The following is a 22,117-nucleotide window of genomic DNA, read 5'->3' as shown; positions in this document are numbered from 1 at the left end:
GCATCCGAGGAGGGTTGGATCTGCTTCTGAGACATGAGACGGAGTTTGCCAGGTGGAGGAGAGGAGAGGAAGCTTTCCAGGCAGAGGGAATAGTATATGCAGAGGCTGGAAGGTGTGAAAACCTGATTGCTGCCATACTTGATCTTGGAGAAAGTGAAAAACTTCAGAGCCTTCCTTAAGAGAGAAATTCTCGGGGCGCCTGGGTGGCGCAGTCGGTTAAGCGTCCGACTTCAGCCAGGTCACGATCTCGCGGTCCGTGGGTTCGAGCCCCGCGTCGGGCTCTGGGCTGATGGCTCGGAGCCTGGAGCCTGTTTCGGATTCTGTGTCTCCCTCTCTGCCCCTCCCCCGTTCATGCTCTGTCTCTCTCTGTCCCAAAAATAAATAAACGTTGAAAAAAAATTTAAAAAAAAAAAAGAGAAATTCTCCACTGCTTTGGGGTGTTGTGTCTGAGATACGGGTTAGGTTTCTGTTCGGTGCTCAGTGACTTCGCTGGCAGAATTGGAAACGGAAAACCCAAAGAGAATTTAAAAGGCTGTTTAAGAAAGAGTGAAGATGGGACCAATTTTCTTTCTGGGTCAGACGCTGTTACTGTAGAACATCCCTTTTTTATCGCTGTGAAACAACAGAATGAAAAGCTCACTTCCAAAATCAAAAACAAACTTTTCTCTCTCTAGAGGTTTGGACCTTGACAGATGGATGAGGCCGTTCTCCAAGACTTCTGGGACTGTCTTGGGAAGAAAACCAACTTGTGACTCAAGGAAACCGGGGGAAGGAAAGCTCTTCTGACAAATGGGGCCCCCAGGACCCTCCTCCTCTAGTGAATCAGGAACTAACAGTGTCAGTGCAAAACGGTGCACCCTGTCTTAGGGCCCTTCCATTATTTTCGATGGTCTTCATTTTCGTACGTGAATATCTTTCAAATCGTCTGCTTCTTACCTTTAATCGAGGTGACAGGAATATCTCGATCTCCAAGTGAACTTTGAGATTTCAGACGCAAAACCAAAAATGTGCGTTCTGTGGTAGTGAACCTTTCATGGTTAACTGACTTGTCCTCAGAGTGACATATGGGCCAGTTAAAAAAAAAAAACAAAAAAACTAACACAAAACTAACAAAACTAACTTTTTTAATGAAAAGATTAAAAATTGACTTTATTTTCAGAATATGCCAGTGCTCTTTGGAGAACTTTGGTGAATCTCTAAGAGTAAGGAAAGTGAAAACTGAGAGTCCGATCCCCAAAGCATTGGAGATGCCAGATTGTTTCAACCAAAGCTCCTCTTTCCTCTCCTGGGGGTGCCTGGGGCGGATGAAGCATTTGTGTGAAGTCCTGGTGTCTTGTGGAGGTCATGCACAGCACACCCAGAACCACTGTCCCAGTCTCACCGAATCTCTTTTCACTTAGTGGGAAAAAAAAATCTCTCCCACATGCTGTCCCTTTGGGGTAGACAAGTTGGTTGAGAGCAGCCATCTTGTTTTGAGCCCTACTATCCCCATATAGACCTAGGCAATCAGCCCTTCGACTCTATTTTGTAAATAGAGTAAACCAGATTCCACCAGCTACAGCCCCAGTGGTCAAATATGGAAGTTAGCGTTTTCTCTCCATGTATACCCCCTCAAAATGGCAGGAGAAGGATTTGGAAACAGGAGACCTATGGCTTCTTTTAGGTAGCTTAGGGCTTTTGACTTAACGGAGAAATCTCCTTTAGCCTTTGAGATTTTTCAGTTGTAAACTCAGTTGTAAAATATATATATTTGGTAGCTAGTCTGTGCATTTAAAGTAGAAGAGGGGAGGGGAGCCTGGGTGGCTTAGTCACGTGGGCATCAGCTTCAGTTTATGTCATGATATTGACGTTCATGAGTTCAAACCCCATGTTGGGCTCACTGCTGTCAGCACAGAGCCTGCTTCAGAACCTCTGTCTTCCTGTCTCTGCCCCTCCTGCACTTGCCTCTGTCAAAAATAAAGTCAAAAACATTTAAAAAAAGGTTTATAAAATAGAAGAGAGGAAAGAGGAAAGGAAAAAGAAGCAAAAGTCTTAACATCCACAAGAAGGTAATTTCTTGTAGAACACAGACCATTTAATGGAGCAGGCACGACGTTTGACATTTTCCAATGGACAGATCTGTTCCCACTCTATTTTCAAGACTTTAAATTGGAAGTTGTATTGAAAGTTGATACTGGAAGAATGGGAAGATGTTGCTTTTAGGCAGAGAGTCATTCTTTTTTAAAGCTAAACAACATTTTTTTAAAGTTTATTTCCCTACTTAGAAGGAGAGAGAGAGCGTGCACATGAGCAGGGGAGAGGCAGAGAGAGAACTCTAAGCAGGTTCCGCTGACACCTGTGGAGCCCGATGTGGGCTCCATCCCATGACCTTTGAGATCATGACCTGAGCGGAAATCAAGAGCCGGATGCTTAGCTGACCGAGCCACCCAGGTGCCCCTGGCCAGAGAGTTATTTTTAATTTTTCGGAGGCAGCTCCTTTTCTGAAGAACAACACAGAAGCAAGGCATGTCAGCTGAAGATTCTCTCGGCTTCACTCGGCCCTACCCTGGGCAGTTCCCGAGGGTCCTGCCCAGCAGCTCTCCATGAACAGCAGCCAGACCCCCCACGGGCCAGCCCAGCTCTGTCAATTGCTTTGTCCCTTGTGTCTTGTTAAAGGTGCCGACCGACTTCTCCAGGAAGGTGTGACTCTGTCTTTCCTCCCTTGGATGATAGGTGACAATCCAGCTTTTCCTCCAGGGAGTGTTTCATTATCCGAATGAATATGAGGACCACCATTGGGCTCCCGACTTAATCCCCCAAATTCCCCATTTGTATTTCATGGGGTCCTATCTCCTCATCTTCTAGTTGTTCTTCATTCACTTTATTTTGCATTTTTGACTCCACACTGGCCAGTACCTTTGGGTTTTCTGTCACCCAGTGATGACTCAGCCTTGCTTCATTCTGTTTGGAAAAACCCAGAGTGTGTCTGTTTGTTGCGTCCTTCATTCCAGTCCGTCATCCTTCTCTTTCTTTAAAACCATTTGTGATGCTTGGGGGCTCCGTGTGTACCATGGAGAGGCTAGAAAGCCCTGGACCATGTTTCAAAAGACACGTCAGGAAATTCTGAACATGTCTGAAGACTCCTACTAATTCTACGGGATTACAGAGGTTTATAAACCGCATTCCACATTTTTCCCTTGGTATTCTCACATACTTCCGAAATGTCAAAGGGATGAGATTTCTCTTTATCCCGATATTAAACATGTATGAAAACTCTGGGGGAGAGGAATGAAAATGCTCAATCTGGTTTCCTTTACCAAATCTCCTGGGACTGGATGCCTCTTAATGTAGATTTCCGTCATTATTTGGCAACGGGACGCAAATATAATTGTAGCTCCGTATGTGTTATTTTTAAAAGTTTTGTGATGAAACAACAGATCACATTTATCAGGTACTGAATCTGCCCGGCCCAGCATCCAGTACTTTCTGTGGCTTCGTTCATTTGCCCCTCATACAACCTGAGAGGTAGGTACTGTTGTCACCCACGTTTTGTAGACGAGAGACCCTGGATGAGAGAGCGGGGTCCTCCTTAAGGACTTGTGACTGTTTTTGTTGATGAGAACCTTCGCCAAGCAAAATGAAATCCTGCAGCCAGTTTCGTAACCTAGTCAGTTATTATCAAAACCACTTGCTCGGTTCTGGTGGGACTACTCTGAGCAGGTGCACCAGCACTGTCTTTAACACAAGCGCTTACCTTTATCTGTGGTCCCGGCCAGATACTGGGGAAGGGCAGTGCCCGGGATGTCGTCTTTTGAAGCCTGTTGGTGGCAAGGAGAGGTCTCAAAGACTCCTCGAAGAAAGAAACTTTCATAAAGGTTTTAGAGTTGCTTCTCTGGCTTCATACTGCTTACTACATTCACCCAACTCCTTCAGTTGGATTCCCCTCCATTACCATAGTGTCTTCCTGTGATAGGAAACTCTGTGTCCCCTAAAGATAAAGGGAAATAACAAAAGACCATAGGGCAGTGGTCTTTACACTTGAGTGTTATATACTCTTCTTTTCAAGGAAGGACATTCTTGGTAACCCCCGGTGTTGACTCAAGTTGTTTTTATTTAAATTGTGCTTAATGTACATGAATGTGAAATTAAATTCTTTTCATTTATGGCTGTGTACAAATAAGACCGGAAAACTGATTTACAAAGTTAAGTATAACCAAGGCTAAGAGAATCGCAAAATATTAAAGCCAGCAGCATTAGTTAGCTGCTGTGGCTGCTGCTTTGTGGGGACTGAACTGCTGGACGCGTTCTGGGTGTAATTCTTGCCGGGCACAGGCTCTGAGCTGGTCAGCACACGGTCATGTGATCACCCAATTCTCCCACCATTTTCACCTTCCAGGGGCTTTCAGACCTGACGGTGCATCCAAAGCACCTGGCAGGCTTGGGAAAACCCACATTGTGGAGTCCCCCCCCCCCCCGCCCGCCACGCAAAGTTTCTGATCCCATGAGTCTGCGGTGGAGCCCAAGAGTTTGCAGATCTAACATTTCCAGGTCACGCTGCTGCCCTACCGAGTACCACACTTTGAGAATCACCCCGAAGCCCACTTATGTTCTCTTCTCGTTAGCCTGTGACAATGAAAGTGATATATTTTGGCAAAGATGGTGTGTTGGTAAACACGAATGCAAAAGCAAGCACTGAAATCCAGTGCATAGTTGGTTATAAGATTGAAATCCAGTGTGTACTTAGTTATATGGTGGCCGTCCGATGGCCCGGGTTGAGATTTGCAGGATGTTCTAGTATATCACCAAAAGAAAATAAAAAACGGAGCTGCTGACCCCCTGAGGACGTGTCCTGCGTACCTCAGTCTGAGAAAAGAAAACATTTACCTGTGGGGAAAAATGATATTGTGTAAGTACCAGGCTCTTCAGCTTTAGGTATGAACGTTGGACCGAGACAAAGGTGCACAGAAGCGAGCAGGGACAGAGAGGACTGGGCTTGTCCCTTAACCTCAGCGTAGAAAAGAGGGACCGCAGCTTTGTAGTGAGAAGCCTTTCTTGTGCCCAGAGCTGCCCTCAATGGAATGAGCTGCACTGGGGAGGTTGGAAACCCTTGTCTTGAAGGTTGCTGAGGGGCCTCCAACAACAACTTTGTGGATGTTTTGGTCGGGGGAGGGCGCTCTTATTTACAAAAGCCACGTGTCCAAGACCCTTTTGGATGCAGACATTCTACACTTGGTGGGGGGGATTTTAGTTTTCTCTCTTATTGGTCTCCAAGAATCCCTTAAGCTGGGATGTTTAGCTGTATCTTAAACATATCCACGGTGCAGCATTGCGTGGTAGGTCCCCAAACGTGTCACCGGCCCCGGTACTCCGTCCCTTCCCCTCTCCTCAGTTTCCTCAATCCTGACACTGTTCCCACCATTCTTCTCACTTCCCAGGTTTGCAACTTGGCACATCGCCTTCAGATACCTAGTGCTTATTAGCCTTTCTCTCTGTGGCCCGCTCTCCCTCCCATTCAGACTTCGTCAGCAGTGTGCCCACTCACTGCCCCTGACTCCTGCTCCCCATCCTGAGCTCCTGATATCCACTTAATACCAGCTGACTGCTTCCCCAGTCATTTGGCTGTGGCACTTTTATTCACCTGACATCTGTTCTTATCCTGGGGAACGTGTTCCCCCAAATACATAGGGAAATGCTCTAAAAGGCTCTGTGTATGCCTGGTTCGTTCTTGTCTCCATTTCTTGTCTGCCCAGTTTATTGCCCGCATCCGAAAGACACAGAAGCTCACATGCATATACTCGCCCCTCCCCCCGCAGGCCACCTGTCTTCAAGTACTTATCATAGACTTCTTCCTCCCCTAACTGAACCCTCTGTGGTCAGAAGCAGCAGCGTTCACTTCTTAACTCCCCCGCATTCGTTGCTCCTTGAAAGGATTGTGCTTAGTTATTTGGTTACTTGTTGACCGTCTCTCCCCTACAGGCCAAGATGGCAGGGCTTTGTCTGGGTCAGCCCTACCCAGCACCCGTAGCACTGCCTGGGGGGCGGGGAGAGCCAGCCAGCAAATGTTTGTGGACAGAATGTGTACGAATCTGTGTAACTCTACCGTGAGTTACACCGTCTTAGCCGAGGCTTCGCATTCTGTCTGTGATATGAGAGTGATTTCTGGCTGGAGCCCGCGGGCTCTGTACCTGTCATGATCTGGGGCCCTGTAATTCAGGGGCGCCTCAGTGGAACGGACCCCCAAGGGTTTTAATTTCCATCAGTCTCATTGGATTTGTTTTGACTGGAAATCCTATTGCCTGTTTTTAAAACATATTCCCTTGGGCACTTTCGAACACTTGAGACCTCTTGGCAGGCAGGCATTTCATCCCCATCAGGAAATCTCATCAAAATGATATTAGGTTTGCACATCAGGAAAATGAAAGTCCTCCAAGAAGATGTCGCTAGGTTGGCTGTGGATGTAAGCAGTTAAGCCCATTTAGAAGGTATTTCGACCACATCTGACGTTTTGGGCCCGGGCCGGGTGGCAGAATCTCACAATGAACAATGATATAAAAAATAAGAGTGGGAAGGAGACACCCCCCCTCCCCCACCCCCTGAGGGAATTCTCTAGTTACAAAAGCCCAAACGGCATTCAAGGGAAGAGCAACCGGCCAGTTTTGGGTATGAGATTTTTGTTTCAAAGGGCTGAAAGGTAACCAGGCCTGCTGGCTAGGCTGTGGCTTGCCTTCCATGGCAGGGTCTTGCCCTATATTTTTTTGTCTGGCCGCCTCCAGGCTGCATCTTGTAAGCCACACTTGGAAAACCACGTAACGGCAAGACGACTTTTATTCAAGGGTCCTAGCATGCTCCTGGTATTTTTCACATAATTTCGTCTGGACTTCCTTCCAGAAGGAAGGACCTGGTTTCCCTTCTGTAGGGGGTAGCTCTTGAAGTTTCTTAGACTCCTTTGATCTCCATAGTCCATTGTCCAAGTCTACAAGGAAGCTTTTACCCGTGCCTTTCACTTTTGCTGCTTCAGTGTGGTTCTGAGTTTTCTAGAAAAAAGGCCCCTTGAGGTCAGCATGAAAGGGACAGGGCTGAAGCTTTGCCAAGCCTGTGCCCTATCTGTCTTCCCTTCCTGGGGGCCTCAGTCTGGTCTCATGCTTTGGTGTCTCTCTTTTCAGAGGCGTGAACATGTATGCCATGTTGACTGGGACCCTGCCTTTCACAGTGGAGCCTTTTAGCCTGAGGGCTTTGTACCAGAAGATGGTGGACAAGGAAATGAACCCCCTCCCCACCCAGCTCTCCACAGGTAATGTGCCTGCTACTCTTGGGTTCCTGGTTTCAGGACTTGGGCGCCTACCAGGTTTGGTCCATCTGTGAAGTAGTATTTGTTTTGCAGAAATGATATTAGGCCTTTTCCTAGGATTAAACCGTGACTCAAGAGTGGTTGAGTTTCCCATCGCTAAGCAACCCTTCATCTCACCTTGGCCTTTTTCTTCTCCATTATAATTCTGAACCCCTGACTTCCTTCTTCCTCCTTCTGCACAAAACCGATATTTCAAAAGGATCTTGGAAAAAGAAATGCAGTCTTGATTGCTTTAAAACTCACCATATTGTACTGTTGACTTTGAAAAAAAGCTTTTATAATCACATGTCTATTGTGTTTTGCTTAGTCAATTCACTGTAAAGAAATACTAGATTCATTCAAGTTTGGTCTGTGATTTGTCTTGCTATTTGAGGTTTTGAGCCTGTTCAAAATCTTTGAAATATATATAGTTTCAGTAACTCGATTAGACTAAATCATCAGGTGTGTTTGGAAAGTATTCTCAAACTTTACGTGGTTCACATTTCAGTAAACAGGTTGTATTAAGATTTGGTTTCAGATCCTGTAAATTAGCACAATTCATTCTTTTGTTTTGGTCACAATTCACTTCAAGTTCCTGGCCTCAGGTTGGTCCTGGTGATCATTTAATTGGCTCCTTAGAATAAACTCAGCTTCACTGAGATAAGGCATGTGACAAAAAAAAAAAAAAAAAAGTAATTGTTTAATTTCAACTTATGATACACGGTTAAAATACAACATTTTTATTTTACTACTGTTACACATTTTTCTCTTGAGTTTATAAAGCATCCATGAAGCCGACCTTGAATTTATGTTTGCCAAATGGAATCCAAGCTGAAATGCATTCTTTTTCTAAAAAAAAATGTTTATTTATTTGAGAGAGAGAGAGAGAACATGAGCAGGAGAGGGGCAGAGAGAGGGAGAGAGAGATTCCTAAGCAGGCTCCATGCTGTCAGCACAGAGCCTCATGTGGGGCTTAAACCCATGAACTGTGAGATCATGACTTGAGCCAAAATCAAGAGTCGGATGCTTAACTGGCTGAGCCACCCAGGTGTCCCATGAAATGCCTTCTTGTATGTAATGATCTAATTTGGTCTGTACTTCCCCTTTGCTAGGGAGGATAGAATCTCTTGTACCCTCATGCCTGGAAAAGGCAGACAGGGCTCACTTTGAATCCCAGTGAGATCCCGAGGAACTGGAGAACTGCTTCTCATTGGTTTAGTCAGGATGGGCCAGGTTAATGCACAGTAACAAGTAGCTCCCAAATCTCAGTGGCTTAAGATAACAATGACTTCTTTCTCATTCATACCAAGTATCTGTGGAGAGTTGACGCAAGAGTTGAAGGATTCTGCCCATCCTAGTCAGTCAGGGTCCCCGACTGATGGAGCAGCCACCATTTCAAACATATCTGGTCCATGCGGAGGAAAAGAAAAGTCTAGAACCACCTCTCATCAGCAATTAAGTCTCCCACCAGCGTTTTGCTCACAACTCCCAGCTTTCTGAAGCATGTCACCTGGCTTCACCTAACTAAAGCAGATGGGGAAATACAACCCTACTGTGTGTCTAGAAGGCAGAAAGCCAGAAATATCTGTTGAACATCATGAGTGTGAGTCACAGGCTGTGGGAGGAGGAGCAGATGGTCCGGCCTGTGATACTCCCCAGGGTGGGCTGCACGGCAGGGCAAGGCAGGTAGATGAGCAGCCCAGGAACTCATTCTTAACTGCGTCAGAACCTACGTTGTTTTAACCCTAGTAATACTACCTGGACTTAGCAGGCTGGGCTCTAAGTGTTTCCTGATGGGGAACTTTAACTTTACCTTAAAGAAGTAAAAGCCGCACCCCTGAAGGTATTTAAAACATAGTCCAGAGGAACTTCCAAAGAAGATGCGTTAGAAATGTTCTGAGTGATTTTAGCCTCCCTGGAGTTGGCTCATAAGTGTTTCTCCTCGACTAGGGCTTTACTGCTCCGTGCTAGGTACCAAGCATAGTGTTTACACAGAGCAGATGCTCAGGGAATCTAGGTCGCTTACTCTGCTGGCAAAGTGTGTGGCCCAGGAAGGCACAGATCCGCCCAGCTGCTCAAGGATGGGACTTGACCTGATACGCTGGGGCCCAGAGCTGTAGGCTGGCTGCCGGGGCAGTGCAAAGGATGTTGGCTTGTTTACACAGTGAATGACTTCAGTTTTGGGGATCACTCCCATGCCTTCTGACAGCCCCCGCTTTCTCCAACCCTTTGCCCTTTATGCCCCGCCAGCTTTACCTCTTCTCCTTCCTGACTAGCCTGGCCCCCCGTCATTTGTGATACTGTGTGGCACCATCTTGTTTACATCCCCAAATACTCACTCACCAGTAACATGAGCAGCTGAATGGCCAGGTAGAAGTGCTTTGTACATTACCATTTACTCTCGTAACAACCCTGCAAGGTAAGTACTCTCATTCCCAATTTATCAGGGAGGAGACAGAGTCTCAATGAGCTTATGTGACTTCTCTGTTTCTGATTTTATGTCTGCTTCACCCCCAAACCTGGATTTGCCTAATATATCAGGCTGCTTCTCTCCCTTTCCTTATTTTATTTGCTATAAGATGCTTCCCCTTCCTCCAGATTTGGGGGGCATTATCTGCCGTTTTTACGTTTTGAGTAATGTCAAAATTGAGATGCCCAAATTGAAAATACGCCAATTTCATTAAATGTCTTGCCAACACATCTTTAATTTAATGATTCTATCATTCGTATTTGTAATGATCTCTACATGTGTACCGTATAATAGTACAATTAGATTCAGTTGGGAGAATTTTGGCCGAGTTAAAAAAAAACAAAACAACCTCAGTGTTATTGCCCTTGTGAGTCTACTATGCATGCTTTCGAAGAATTGCCCCTCATCTCTACCATGTAGTTTGAGAACTTAAGCTTTTGGGATCTTTGCAATTCTTGCTTCTAGACAGTCTCTTTCCACTTGTTGTTGGCACTTGCCTATCACAGGGTCGGGAATGCCTTTCATGGCTTACGCGTTTTTCAGGCAATTTACCTTTACATCACTACATCTCAGTGATGGTACTTACACATTCCAAACAATCACTTCAGATCTAGAGGGTTTTGCACCATGAAATCACGGAAGTGAAGCTGAAGGTGAGTTGTTCACGTTTTGTAAGGGTTGAGCCAATGCCAGTTGAGATTTTTGAGAAGGTTCAACCGTCAAATTCTTGTTCTTGATGCTTTTGCCTAGGAAATGATAGGGAAGGAGACTTGCGTGGGGATGGGACTCCACTTGCAAGTGATGGGCTTACCACTGCAAAAAGTCCGATGGCTCTGTCTGTGTCCTATAGCCCTTTCCCTGGGCACAGTGTCACGGCACTCACACAAACCAGTCCAGACTCTGGAAAGTAGGTTCTGCACCAGAAGTGTATAATGCATATGATGTGGAGCATGGAGAGGGAGCTCTTTGTGTGGGTCAGCCCTACCCTTGGGCCTGAATGGAGACCCCAATTCCTAGCTTAGAAGAGTGGGGGGCAGGGGTGCCTGGGTGGCTCAGTTGGTTAAGCATCCAACTTCAGCTCAGGTCATGATCCCACGGTTTGTGAGTTCGAGCCCCGCATCAGGCTCCGTGCTGACAGCTCGGAGCCCGGAGCCTCCTTCGGATTCTGTGTCTCCCTCTCTCTCTCCCCTCCCCCGCTCACGCTCTGTCTCTCTCTGTCAAGGGGGCAAGGAGTGGCCATGCCTGCCATGGCTTTCCAGGAAAATGGAGAATTTTAATCCCTTTGGGGTCATGAAACATAGGGATTTTCAAGGCCCTGACACAAACTTTTTCAAAGAACTCTAACGATATTTTCAAAGTCCTTTTTGGATAGTAATGCCACGTTTGTGATGTCCAAAGAAATAAAATTCATCAGTAGAGATCAGAACTAAAATTACTTGTGCTCATCAGCAGTTTGTGAAGGTGCAGAGTGCGTGGTTCTGAAAATAGAACAAAAACGCACATCCAGTCTGTTCTTAGCTCTTCTGGTTAATCATACCCTGAAAAAGCCTGGCAGTAGCCTGGCTTGTACGGGTCCTTTGAGGGTAAGCGACAGAGATGTCGCAGAAACATCCGGAACTCACAGCCTCCGCATTTCAATTCATTGAGGCCGCATCTTTTTTGTTTGATCAGTAGATGTCCCTGATTAGGCATCCAGATGACTCTTGCAATGTATGGGAGTCGAGGGAAGAGGGATAAAGGTTCCAAAAAGAGAAGCGTCTTTTTTCTTTCTTTCCTTTTTTTTTTTTTGTTTTTGTTTTTGTTTGACATATGTTTGCTTTTCAGACCATTGAACAACATTTTAGGAAAGTTTTATTTGGAGACTCAGCTTATAAATCTCAGTATTAAATGTCCCTCATAACTGTGTCTACACATGTACTTTTTACCCGCTACATTCTTAAAGAGAAATAACCTGATGACCACACCAACTGTATGGAAACCCACTGGAGGAGTTACTTGGTGGTAAAAATTGTTTCTTTTGGGTTGATTCTGGCATCACCATCAGCCCCTCTTTTGATGGCTTGATTTCTGCCCTATGGAAGACAATGACAGAAAACACCCACCATTCTCTAAGAACGGTATCGAAATGACAGCCAAAGCCTATGAGGATGTGGGAATTCTTACAACTTTTCTTTGAAAGGTTAGATTATGTTAGAAAACTGAAAGATAGCTTTGGGGAGAAAAGTTTGGGAACCAAGCAAATCGGGATTATTTTCTGGAATCTATTACTTGGTATGTTGGAAATTGGATATCATGTGCAAGGCTACATAAAAGAATATTATTAGAAAATTATTTGTAATGTTTTTCTTTTTGAGAGAGAGAGAGACAGAGCATGAGCTGGAGAGGGGTAGAGAGAGAGGGAGACACAGAATCGGAAGCAGGCTGCAGGCTCCAAGCTGTCAGCACAGAGCCCGACATGGGGCTTGAACCCATGAGCCACGAGCTCATGACCTGAGCCGAAGTCAGATGCTTAACCTACTGAGCCACCCAGGCGCCCCAAGGATATTTTTTATAGTGCCAAGATGATACGACAGTAAGATAAGGAGTACAGAATAAAAACGAAATCACAGTCCCACAACTCAAGCAAGACAGGCCATCTCCATTTGGAAGTAATCAGTCCCTGGCATTCTTTGTCTGTATGTGTTCATGCCTATTGTCACACTAGCGGCTTTGGAGCCTGTGACCTTCCTGTGCATTATTCAAATATTTTTTCCACGTCGTGTAGTTATCTCCATTGTTATGCTCGTAAAGGATGGAAATGTCTCCTTAGAGATGAACCAGCTTCCTATCCCTAGTGCCTGGCTGGACAGCAGGTGCTTTGTAAATGTTCATTTAATAAAGGACACCCAGGACATTTGAAAAAATCACCGTGGCTTTTGCCTGGGACGGAGGGGAAGGGGCTGTGGGGATCTTCTGGCTTCTCAGTTGCTTCTCATACTCTTTCCTTACATACCATGCTCAGCCTAACTAACGTGACCACAGCCAAGTTCAGTAGGCTGCCAGATAAGGACAGACTTTTTTGGCAACACAGTCTGCCCAAGCTGCCCCTTCATTTTGAGGGAATGCACAAAAGGAAAGGGCCCCTCAAGTAGATGTGGTTTTATAGTGTGGTGCTTTCTGCAACATTGTACACAAACTAAGGAATTTAAAATTTGAATTACAGGGGCGCCTGGGTGGCTCCTTCGATTAAGCATCTGACTTCTGCTCAGGTCATGATCTCGTGGCTCATGGGTTTGAGCCCCGCATCGGGCTCTGTGTTGACAGCTCAGAGCCCGGAGCCTGCTTCGGATTCTGGGTCTCTCTCTCTCTCCCTCTCTGACCCTCCACTTGTCACTCTCTTTCTCTCACTCCTTCAAAAATAAATAGACATTAAACATTTTTTTTAAAAAAACCGAGTCACAGAGTTTACTTACACCGTAACCCAGACTGGCCCTCCGATTGGCCTGGCTACACAGGCGTGGGCTATAGCTGATCTGGGTGCTGTGTCATCAGTCCAGAGTCCGGGGACTAAGTAGATGGCCATGCAAAATGGCTTTAAAAGAAAGGACCAGAAAGAGAGCACGACCTCCCTGGGTCTCAGGAGACTCTGAGTGTCGCGTGGTGAGGGTCAAGTTAGAGGGTAGAATTTTGAATGCCTTCATTCTCTGGTTCCTTTCTGAGTAGTCAAAAACCCACCTCGAGGCCAAGTGTTTTCTCTTAACTTCCTTTCATCCCTGTATTACCAGCCTGTACGTCGCACATCCCTCTGGCTCACCTTTAGAGATGGACCCGCCAAGCTAAGACCGCAGTATTGGGAAGTGCAGGGCACAGGGAGAGACCTGAATCGGCTCTTACTTTACGGTGTACCAGTTGTATTCCTGGGACAGATACCTTAAATTCGTCGGACTCGAGGCACCCGGAGATCCAGGGAATAGGTCAATGCTGGCAATGACTCCGGAGAGGTGGTCGGGCACCTGCCTTGAGTCTCGGTGGCCTCTGCATTCAGCCTGTGACGCGGATGTCTGTTTGCCGAATGTCTCCACAGGGGCCATCAACTTCCTGCGCTCTCTCCTGGAACCGGATCCTGTGAAGAGGCCCAATATCCAGCAAGCCCTGGCAAATCGCTGGCTTAATGAGAATTACACGGGCAAAGTGCCGTGTAACGTCACCTATCCCAACAGGTAATCGAGTGTATGCAGAGGGGGCCCTTCTCTCGGGCCACACGAGGCCGTCTTCTGAGCCCTGACCACTTCTGGGCAGGAAGCTGTGCGTGATTCAAGGAGAAGCTGCATTTCCCCTTGGCCGCCCCCTCCCCTCCGGGCCTCTACAGCCACCGACTAGCCCACCTCCGCGCACGAGAGGAAGTGTAGACGGGGCCATCCTGTGCAGCTGTGCAGAGCTCACCCTGCACGGGGCACCCAGCAGAGGGTGGGTGGAGGCTGCCCTCCACACCCCATTCCCCTTGTGAGACGTGCCCTGGGGGCCTACGTCTTCTGTCTTCACAGAGTGGCACCTCTTTCTAATTCACACAAAGGGACCATTTAGGCTTGCTGTGGCCCGAGTGAGCAGGCGCGTGTCTGTGCCGAGCGTGTCTGTGGCCGTATCTGGTTGCGTGTGTGTGTGTGCGTGTCTGTGTCTGTGAGTGTACATGGTTGTGTTTGAGTGTGTGAGATCCATCCGTGGGCTCTCCTGCCAGCCTCAGGCAGAGTCCAGCGGGATTGCCCCTCTCCCCTTTCAGACCACCCCTTGGGCTCCTCTTCTGACACTTGTTTGCTCTGATGTTTATTTTAGCACCGAGTCCCTTGCCTTAGAACGTTGGGGTCAGGAAGAAAAGGCAGTAGGAGGGGTCAGCCGCTTCAGGCCGTGTTTCCCTGGGGACTTCCTGCGAAGGCTTCACTTTAGCAGCTTCCATGAGGAGAATGCTTTAAGGCAGGCTTGCAGGCAGGGGTCCAGGGCATGGAAATGCCGAGGGGCACCTCGTGATGGCCCACACGTCTCTGTCACTGCTGTAGTGACTACACATTGAAAAACAAGTATAAGAAAACATTAGCTTGTACTTCCTTCCTACTCATCGGACGTATTGTTAACCAACCCGAGTGAAGGCATGAGGACCCTCACCTTGGTTCCCTTAGAGCAAACATGAACACCACGAAGGTCAAATACCTTCCAGGACTGGGACCCACACGCCGGGTCCCGGGCCTGCTCACTCTAGTCTGAAGCTCAGATGAGGACAAAAGGACCACTGATGAAAGGGGGACAGAGATTTTCAAGATGTCCAGGAAGGTCTGGAAACATCCATCAAGACTTAGGAAAGCTGTCACACTGAGTTCTTCAAATAGGATGGGCAGGCAGGGCTCTGTCTTGGGGAGAAAGTTCTAGAAGAACTTAAGAGGCCGTGGGTGGAGTCCGTATCCATGCCACCGAGCCAGATTTACACTCACCAGGGCTGAGGTGGTTTCACTCACCGCCATCTAGAATTCTAGCATTTGACTCATGAGAAGTAATTTAAACAAAGTCTAGTTACTTAGGTTACCAAGGGAACCTGGAAATAGACTGCTCGTTTCCAGCGCTGGCTCCCCTCGGCCCGTAGCTGAAACAGACACCAGAAAGATTACCTCAATGTGAGCTGGAAAGCCAAGCCGAGGAGCCATGCCTCATTACCAGGGCTCACGAAAGATGGCAGCACACAGGTATGCTGTCTGCTAAAGGAGGGGGCACTGGTGGCAGCCACAGGAGTCATTAAGCGAATGTGATCACTGCCTAAATGAGTCTAATCAATCCACTCAACATGGCAGCCTTTGGAAGGAAGCGGCTCTGGTAGTAGAAACACAGCCTGCCCCTCCCTGATGGCCGCATCTTCATTCGCAAGGAGTCGTTCCTGGGCGCCTCATTCCGTAGCTGTTCCACAGGTCGCAGATAGGCGTTTGTGGATAACAACTTCAACCCAGGTATCGTCTGCTGGTTTTGCCAGATCAGTGATTTTTGCATTTGGATTTGGCCAAAAGCATAAAGGCTGCACGTGAACTAGTTGGGTTGGGACCACCGTTAAGGTCCTGTATATCAAAGAAAACAGCAGCTCGCTGCCTTCCGTTTACGTGTGGCCCATCGCTCATTTTGTACCAGAGGCAGATTAATGTTGGGGTTTTTTTTAATTTTTTTTTTTAGTGTTTTTATTTATTTTTGAGACAGAGAGAGACAGAGCATGAATGGGGAGGGGCAGAGAGAGAGGGAGGCACAGAATGTGAAGCAGGCTCCAGGCTCCGAGCTGTCAGCACAGAGCCCGACGCGGGGCTCGAACTCACAGACTGTGAGATCATGACCTGAGCTGAACTCAGACACTCAACCGACTGAGCCACCCAGGCGCCCCAATGTTGGGTTTTAAAGTGCTGGAACCAGAAATCGAAACTCTTGGGGGAGGCAGATGTTGTTTACAGTCTTTATTTTGAAAAATGTGTAAGGCAAAAAATGTGCTTTTGATAGTTCTTTTTTTTTGTTTTTTACGGTTTTATTTTTTTAATTATTTTTGAGAGAGCGCAAGCAGGGGAGGGGCAGAGAGGGGGACAGAGGATCCGAAGCGGGCCCCACGCTGACAGCAGTGAGCCTGAGGCGGGGCTTGAACTCCCCAACGATGCAATCACGACCTGAGCCGAAGTTGGACGCTCAACTGACTGAGCTGCCCAGGTGCCCCTGGTAGTTATTTTTCTGGTTTGACCAGTACACAGGTTAATGGAGTAAGAACATGTGATCAGGGAAAGGAATATAGGCTTTATTATAAAGTATATCTCACAGCTTCTCAACATACCTAGCCTCAGATTTTATTATTTTAGATGTTGTTAAAAGTGTTTTACTTGTGGGGCGCCTGGGTGGCTCAGTCAGGTGAGCATCCGACTTCGGCTCAGATCATGATCTCACAGTCTGAGAGTTCGGGCCCCACGTCGGGCTCTGTGCTGACAGCTCGGAGTCTGGAGCCTGCTTCGGATTCTGTATCTTGCTCTCTCTCTCCCCCTCCCCTGCTCATGCTCTGTCTCTCTCTGTCTCAGAAATTGAAAAAAAAAAAAAAAAAAAGGTTTTACTTCTGGGAAATGGATAAAATAAAGGGCTTACGTTTTGTATCACTCTTCTGTAAAGCCTTTTGTTATGTCATTTGGGCTTCCAAGTTGATCTCCAAAAGGCAAGAGGAAAATATCTTTAAATTGTGTATTTACAATTTAAATGTATAAAAGTACACTTTCAAGCCAGTCCGTCAACAGTTTTGCCGTGTGCCAGGCTAGCCTCCCTGTTCTGGGAGCAGATATTTTTACGGAGGTGACCTTGGCTGCCTTCCTCCATCTTCCTTCTGGGGCCTGGACAGTCTCCCACCCCTCCAGTTAGCTCTGCAGATGGGTGGGAGGGCAAGGAGGTCATGGGTAACACAGGAAGGAATTGGGCCAAAGCGGTCTAACACGGGATTTAATGCGAATTTACTTAGAATTGCACCTAGTGTTCCAGAACGTTTGACTAGTGACTGTATTGCCCAAAAAGGAGGAGATGATACAAATTAAATAACTGATGCTGCAGAATACCAAATATACATGCCACTAATTGAACATGGTTTTTTTTTTTTTTTAATGTTTTTATTTATTTTTGCGACAGAGAGAGACAGAGCATGAGCAGGGGAGGGGCAGAGAGAGAGAGGGAGACACAGAATAGGAAGCAGGCTCCAGGCTCCGAGCTGTCAGCACAGAGCCCGATGCGGGGCTCGTACCCACAGACTGCGAGATCATGACCTGAGCCGAAGTCGGACACTCAACCGACTGAGCCACCCTGGCGCCCCAGAACATGTTTAAAATAGGGGCACCTGAGTGGCTCGGTCGGTTGAGCATCTGACTCTTGCTTTCGGCTCAGGTCATGATCCCAGGGTTGTGAGATAGAGCCCCATCTGAGGCTCCATGCATGCACACGCTCTCTCTCTCCCTCTCAAATGAAAAAAAAAAAAAAATAGTACTTTCAATCAAGAGAGTCAGCAGTGCCTTTCGGCAGAGCTCTCCTATTTCTGAAGACAGTGGACATGAAGGGCAGAGTTGGAGTGCCTGCCCACGTTTACTGCCCTCTTTTCACCTCCACCCTTCTCCTAGAGAGCTCTCCCTTCCCCTGCTTGCTCCTGGTGGAGAACAGGCTTCCAAGGTGTTGCTGGGTCGATTGGCCAGGGGCACCTTGCGTGGCCCTGATCTGATTGGCCAGGGGCAAGGCCATGAGGCTGTGGTCTGATTGGCCAAGGACAAGGCACACGGCAGTCATCTGATTGGCCAGGAGCAAGGTCACTCCCGTGCAGACATTACCGGGGAGTTGCCAACAATGGAGTTTTCAGCGTTAGTAAGTGCTTTGGCAAACTTCAAAAGTATTATTTTTTTAACAAAAGTTATTTTTTACCAGTAGTCATTCTACTCCCCGCCCTCCACCCCACCACTGTGATCTAGAATTTGTGATTTTATGGCCAACAGGGCGAGGAAGGCGGATTTCATGGTTCCTTGGGCCCGTTTTCTTTGGATGGCACTTACTCCTATCTAGCGAGGGAGTGCTGTCATAGGTTACATGGGTGGGTGGTGGAAGATGGTCAGCAGACCTAGGTCTGCCCTTGCTGCCCTATTCAGCTGGCTTGTGAATTTGGCAAGTCAGTTTCCTCTTCTGTATCCCAGTGTGGAGTTGTCCTGTGCGGTTTCTCAGGGTGTTACGGTCTGAAGTCCCATAAAGAAATGTCTTCAGACCCTTGGGGGTGAGGGGTAGGTTACAGAGCTCTCGGGCCAGATGTGCCTTCCTTCTGCTCAGAGTGCCCCATCTGTATCTCTCTTAAGGGATTTAGAAAGTTCTATTTGATGATGTACCTGTTACCAACACACATACACTCTGTATTCCTCAGCCTGCTTTCGTGTTCTCCACAGCCATTTGACACATCTGTTTACTTGAGAGCTGGTGAGTGTAGAGGTCTAGCATCTAGAGTCTGAGCTAGGCTGTCAGGGTTTGTATTGTGGGGCTGCAACTTCCTGCCTATGTGACCCGGGGCAAGTTACTTCATAGCTGTGGGCCTCAGTTTCTTCCATTGGTCAAATGGGGAAAATAACAGTACCCTACAGCCGCGCCCCAGACTCTTATTTGTGAATGTGGGAGCTCTTGGTGCTTCTTTAAACACCGTCTGCATTGGCTCCTTTCCTAGCCCACCTTACACCCAACTCAAGTGTAGGCTCCACCCGTGTCCAAGAAGTACATTTTTAGAAAGCAACGCCAAAGTGTAAACAAATTTGGGGACAATTGGGGAAATTTGAATATAATCCAGATATTAGAGAACACCAAGAAATTATTAAAATTTTGTTGGGTGTGTGGACAGTATTGTGATTCTGCAGGAGATGCCCTTGGATCTTAAAGGTGCACACTGGGGTGTCTAGGAATGAAATGTCATGATGTGTGTGTGAGTTAATGAATGAATGAACGGGTCTGAGTGTCTCCAAGGGCCTGGGATGGGGAGGGGGGCTGTGCTTTGTGCCGCCATGTTTGTGACCCCACTAAGGAGGATCCAGAACCTCTCGGTGGCCGTGGGGAAGTGACCAGTTCTCTCTCTACTGTGCAGGATTTCCCTGGAGGACCTGAGCCCGAGTGTGGTGCTTCACATGACGGAGAAGCTGGGTTACAAGAACAGCGACGTGATCAACACTGTGCTCTCCAACCGCGCCTGCCACATCCTCGCCATCTACTTCCTCTTAAACAAGAAACTCGAGCGCTATTTGTCAGGGGTGAGTGGGGCCCTGGTGGCTGTTTTCTCTGCTCTCTGTGGAAAAAGGAGCTCTTCTTATACCTCGAGTGTTTCTCAGTTGCTGACACTTGATCTAAGCTGTTAATTTGAACTAATGGAAGGCTGAGTTTCTGAATGTGGGATAAAATAGTAGCTAAACTTGCTTCTCAGGTAGCTCGCGCTTTTTATCTGAGGTATGTTTCAAATATCCTCCCTCGGAGTTAAGCCCCGGGCAGCACTGTGAGAGAGTCAAGCCTCTTTTCCCTTCAGTTTCTCCGTTGCCTTCTCTGCCTACCTCTTAGCTCCTTGGGTTCCCATGTTAAAGGCATTGGGGGTTTCTGTGGTCGTAAAAGTTGGGGAGCAGAGCCTCTCAGGCATTGATCTCGAAAGCATGATTTAATGAGGAAGGCATTACTTATTGGTACTTCTCCAGAAGGTGAAAATGAAATTGAGCTTTACTGGCTTGACCCCGGTGCCTTCAGTCTGGGTGACAGAGCACAGGTGTCCTGTGTCCCACGGGAGGAAGCGTGGGAGTCTTGCAGCCTAGGATGGGGTGGGCGGTGGTACCCTCATGCGTCGGTCGCCTTTGGTCTTCCGCCACAAGCAGTTCATGTGCGCCTGGGGAAGGACTTGACATGCTTCAGTGTCTACTTCTGACTAAATCCTCTCTCCACTTAAAAAGAATTCTGCAAACCACTCCTGTTTCTTCTACTCTGAATAGAGGAGACTGACCAGTTCTGACGGGAGGTCAGCCTGCTACAGAGATTGAGAATTGTCAGGAAGCCTGTCGGAAATTTGATTTCAGATCCACGGTCACGAAGGGTAACCATCACTCTGTGTATGTGGTGCCCTGAGATCTGATGGTATGGGGCTGTCAGTGTTAGGAACACATGTAGAAAACAGAACATGAAGAACTTCTAGTGCATTTTCAGTGCTATTTAAAGTCATGTGAGAGTCAGCCCAGTATCTCGCAAAAGGCTTAGAAACCTTTTGTGAGGTTTCTAGATTAGAGCTAAAATGAAAATCCACCTACAGTTGGGGAAATGATATTCTCCCTGTCTGGCAGAAATGACCACACAATAAGGCCCAGAAGGCGAGATGGTCAGAGTGTGTCTCTTTAGCAAATGGATTTGGGAGATGTCTGCAAAACATTGCTGAATAGACACAGAGGCTCTTTGGGAGGTTTGTTGAACAGTTGGATGAGAGTGCAGGTGTTTCTAAGCTGAGTCAGCTTAGGGAATTTGCTAGATTTTGCTCCAGTGGGAAATTATCCACAGAAGTACTTTTTGGGTGAACCACCAGAGGAAAAATTGTACTCGAGAAGAAACATTCTGAACAAATAAGAGGCTTTTGAAAAAAACAACGGTGTTTTATTGGGGGGTGGGATGGCAAATACATGTCCCATGTAAGCCCTGCTGGGATGATACTTCTGATGGGGACAAATCTGCAGCTTTGAAACTGGATGTGAGGGATGGTGTCACGGTCACAGGAGAGGTCTCCCTGTGGGAGACCCTCCCACAGGTCTCCCTCTCGGGAGAGGAATTTGAGGCCAGAAAGACAGGACCTTTGACACAGTGTATATTTTATATCATTTTATTATAAGGAATGATTAGGAGCATCTCTTGTACTGTGCCCAGGTTCTCTGTCCCACCATGATGATGAACTTAAAGATAATTGGACTTGAAGCTACTTCTCATTTCCCTTTTATAAGAAGACCACATGCCCCTGTTTCTTTCTTATCTTTTTATAATTTTTTTTAATGTTTATTTATTTTTGAGACAGAGACAGAGCGTGAACAGGGGAGGGGCAGAGAGAGAGGGAGACACAGAATCTGAAACAGGCTCCAGGCTCCGAGCTGTCAGCACAGAGCCCAACGTGGGGCTCGAACCCACAAACCATGAGATCATGACCTGAGCCAAAGTCGGATGCCCAACCGATTGAGCCACCCAGGCGCCCCAATTTCTTATCTTTTTAAATCCCTATTTGGTTATATGTTTTATGATGTACATGATATGTTAGTACAGAGGTGCCTGCTTATAATTTATAAACAAATATGCATATATTATAGGTCCCTTCCTATACCTTTTCCACTCATATGGGTTCAAGGTCACACCATTTGGGGACAACTGTGGTAGAAAACAGTAGTTAAGAACTTATTTTTTTATTTTTATTTTTTTAATTTTTTTTTTAATGTTTATTTATTTTTGAAGGACAGAGAGACAGAGTGTGAGCAGGGGAGGGACAGAGAGAGAGGGAGACACAGGATCTGAAGCAGGCTCCAGGCTCTGAGCAGTCAGCCCAGAGCCCGACGCGGGGCTCGAACCCATGAACTGTGAGATCATGACCTGAGCTGAAGTCGGATGCATAACCGACTGAGCCATCTGGGTGCCCCAAGAATTTAAATAGCTGTCAACTTAAAGGAAGGAAAGAGGATCAACGCACTGATTTTTTTCTCAAATGATGACTGTTACTCAAAAATTAGTTTTTTTTTTTTTTTTTTTCAACTTTTTATTTATTTTTGGGACAGAGAGAGACAGAGCATGAATGGGGGAGGGGCAGT

General features: G+C 47.0%; 1 protein-coding gene across 1 annotated transcript in view; it reads left to right on the top strand.

Annotated features, from left to right (window-relative positions):
* The window catches only part of HUNK (hormonally up-regulated Neu-associated kinase), a 111,463-nt gene that overhangs the window by 71,472 nt on the left and 17,874 nt on the right, over window positions 1-22,117 (top strand). Inside the window, exons 5-7 of the mRNA XM_043593745.1 lie at window positions 7,143-7,270; window positions 13,840-13,975; window positions 19,396-19,558. Of these exons, the coding sequence (XP_043449680.1) occupies window positions 7,143-7,270; window positions 13,840-13,975; window positions 19,396-19,558 (427 nt within the window). The remainder of the gene's footprint in view (window positions 1-7,142; window positions 7,271-13,839; window positions 13,976-19,395; window positions 19,559-22,117) is intronic.

The sequence above is a fragment of the Prionailurus bengalensis genome, chromosome C2 (assembly GCF_016509475.1).
Source record: "Prionailurus bengalensis isolate Pbe53 chromosome C2, Fcat_Pben_1.1_paternal_pri, whole genome shotgun sequence".
Taxonomy (NCBI): domain Eukaryota; kingdom Metazoa; phylum Chordata; class Mammalia; order Carnivora; family Felidae; genus Prionailurus; species Prionailurus bengalensis.
This window is presented reverse-complemented; position numbering and strand designations above follow the sequence as displayed.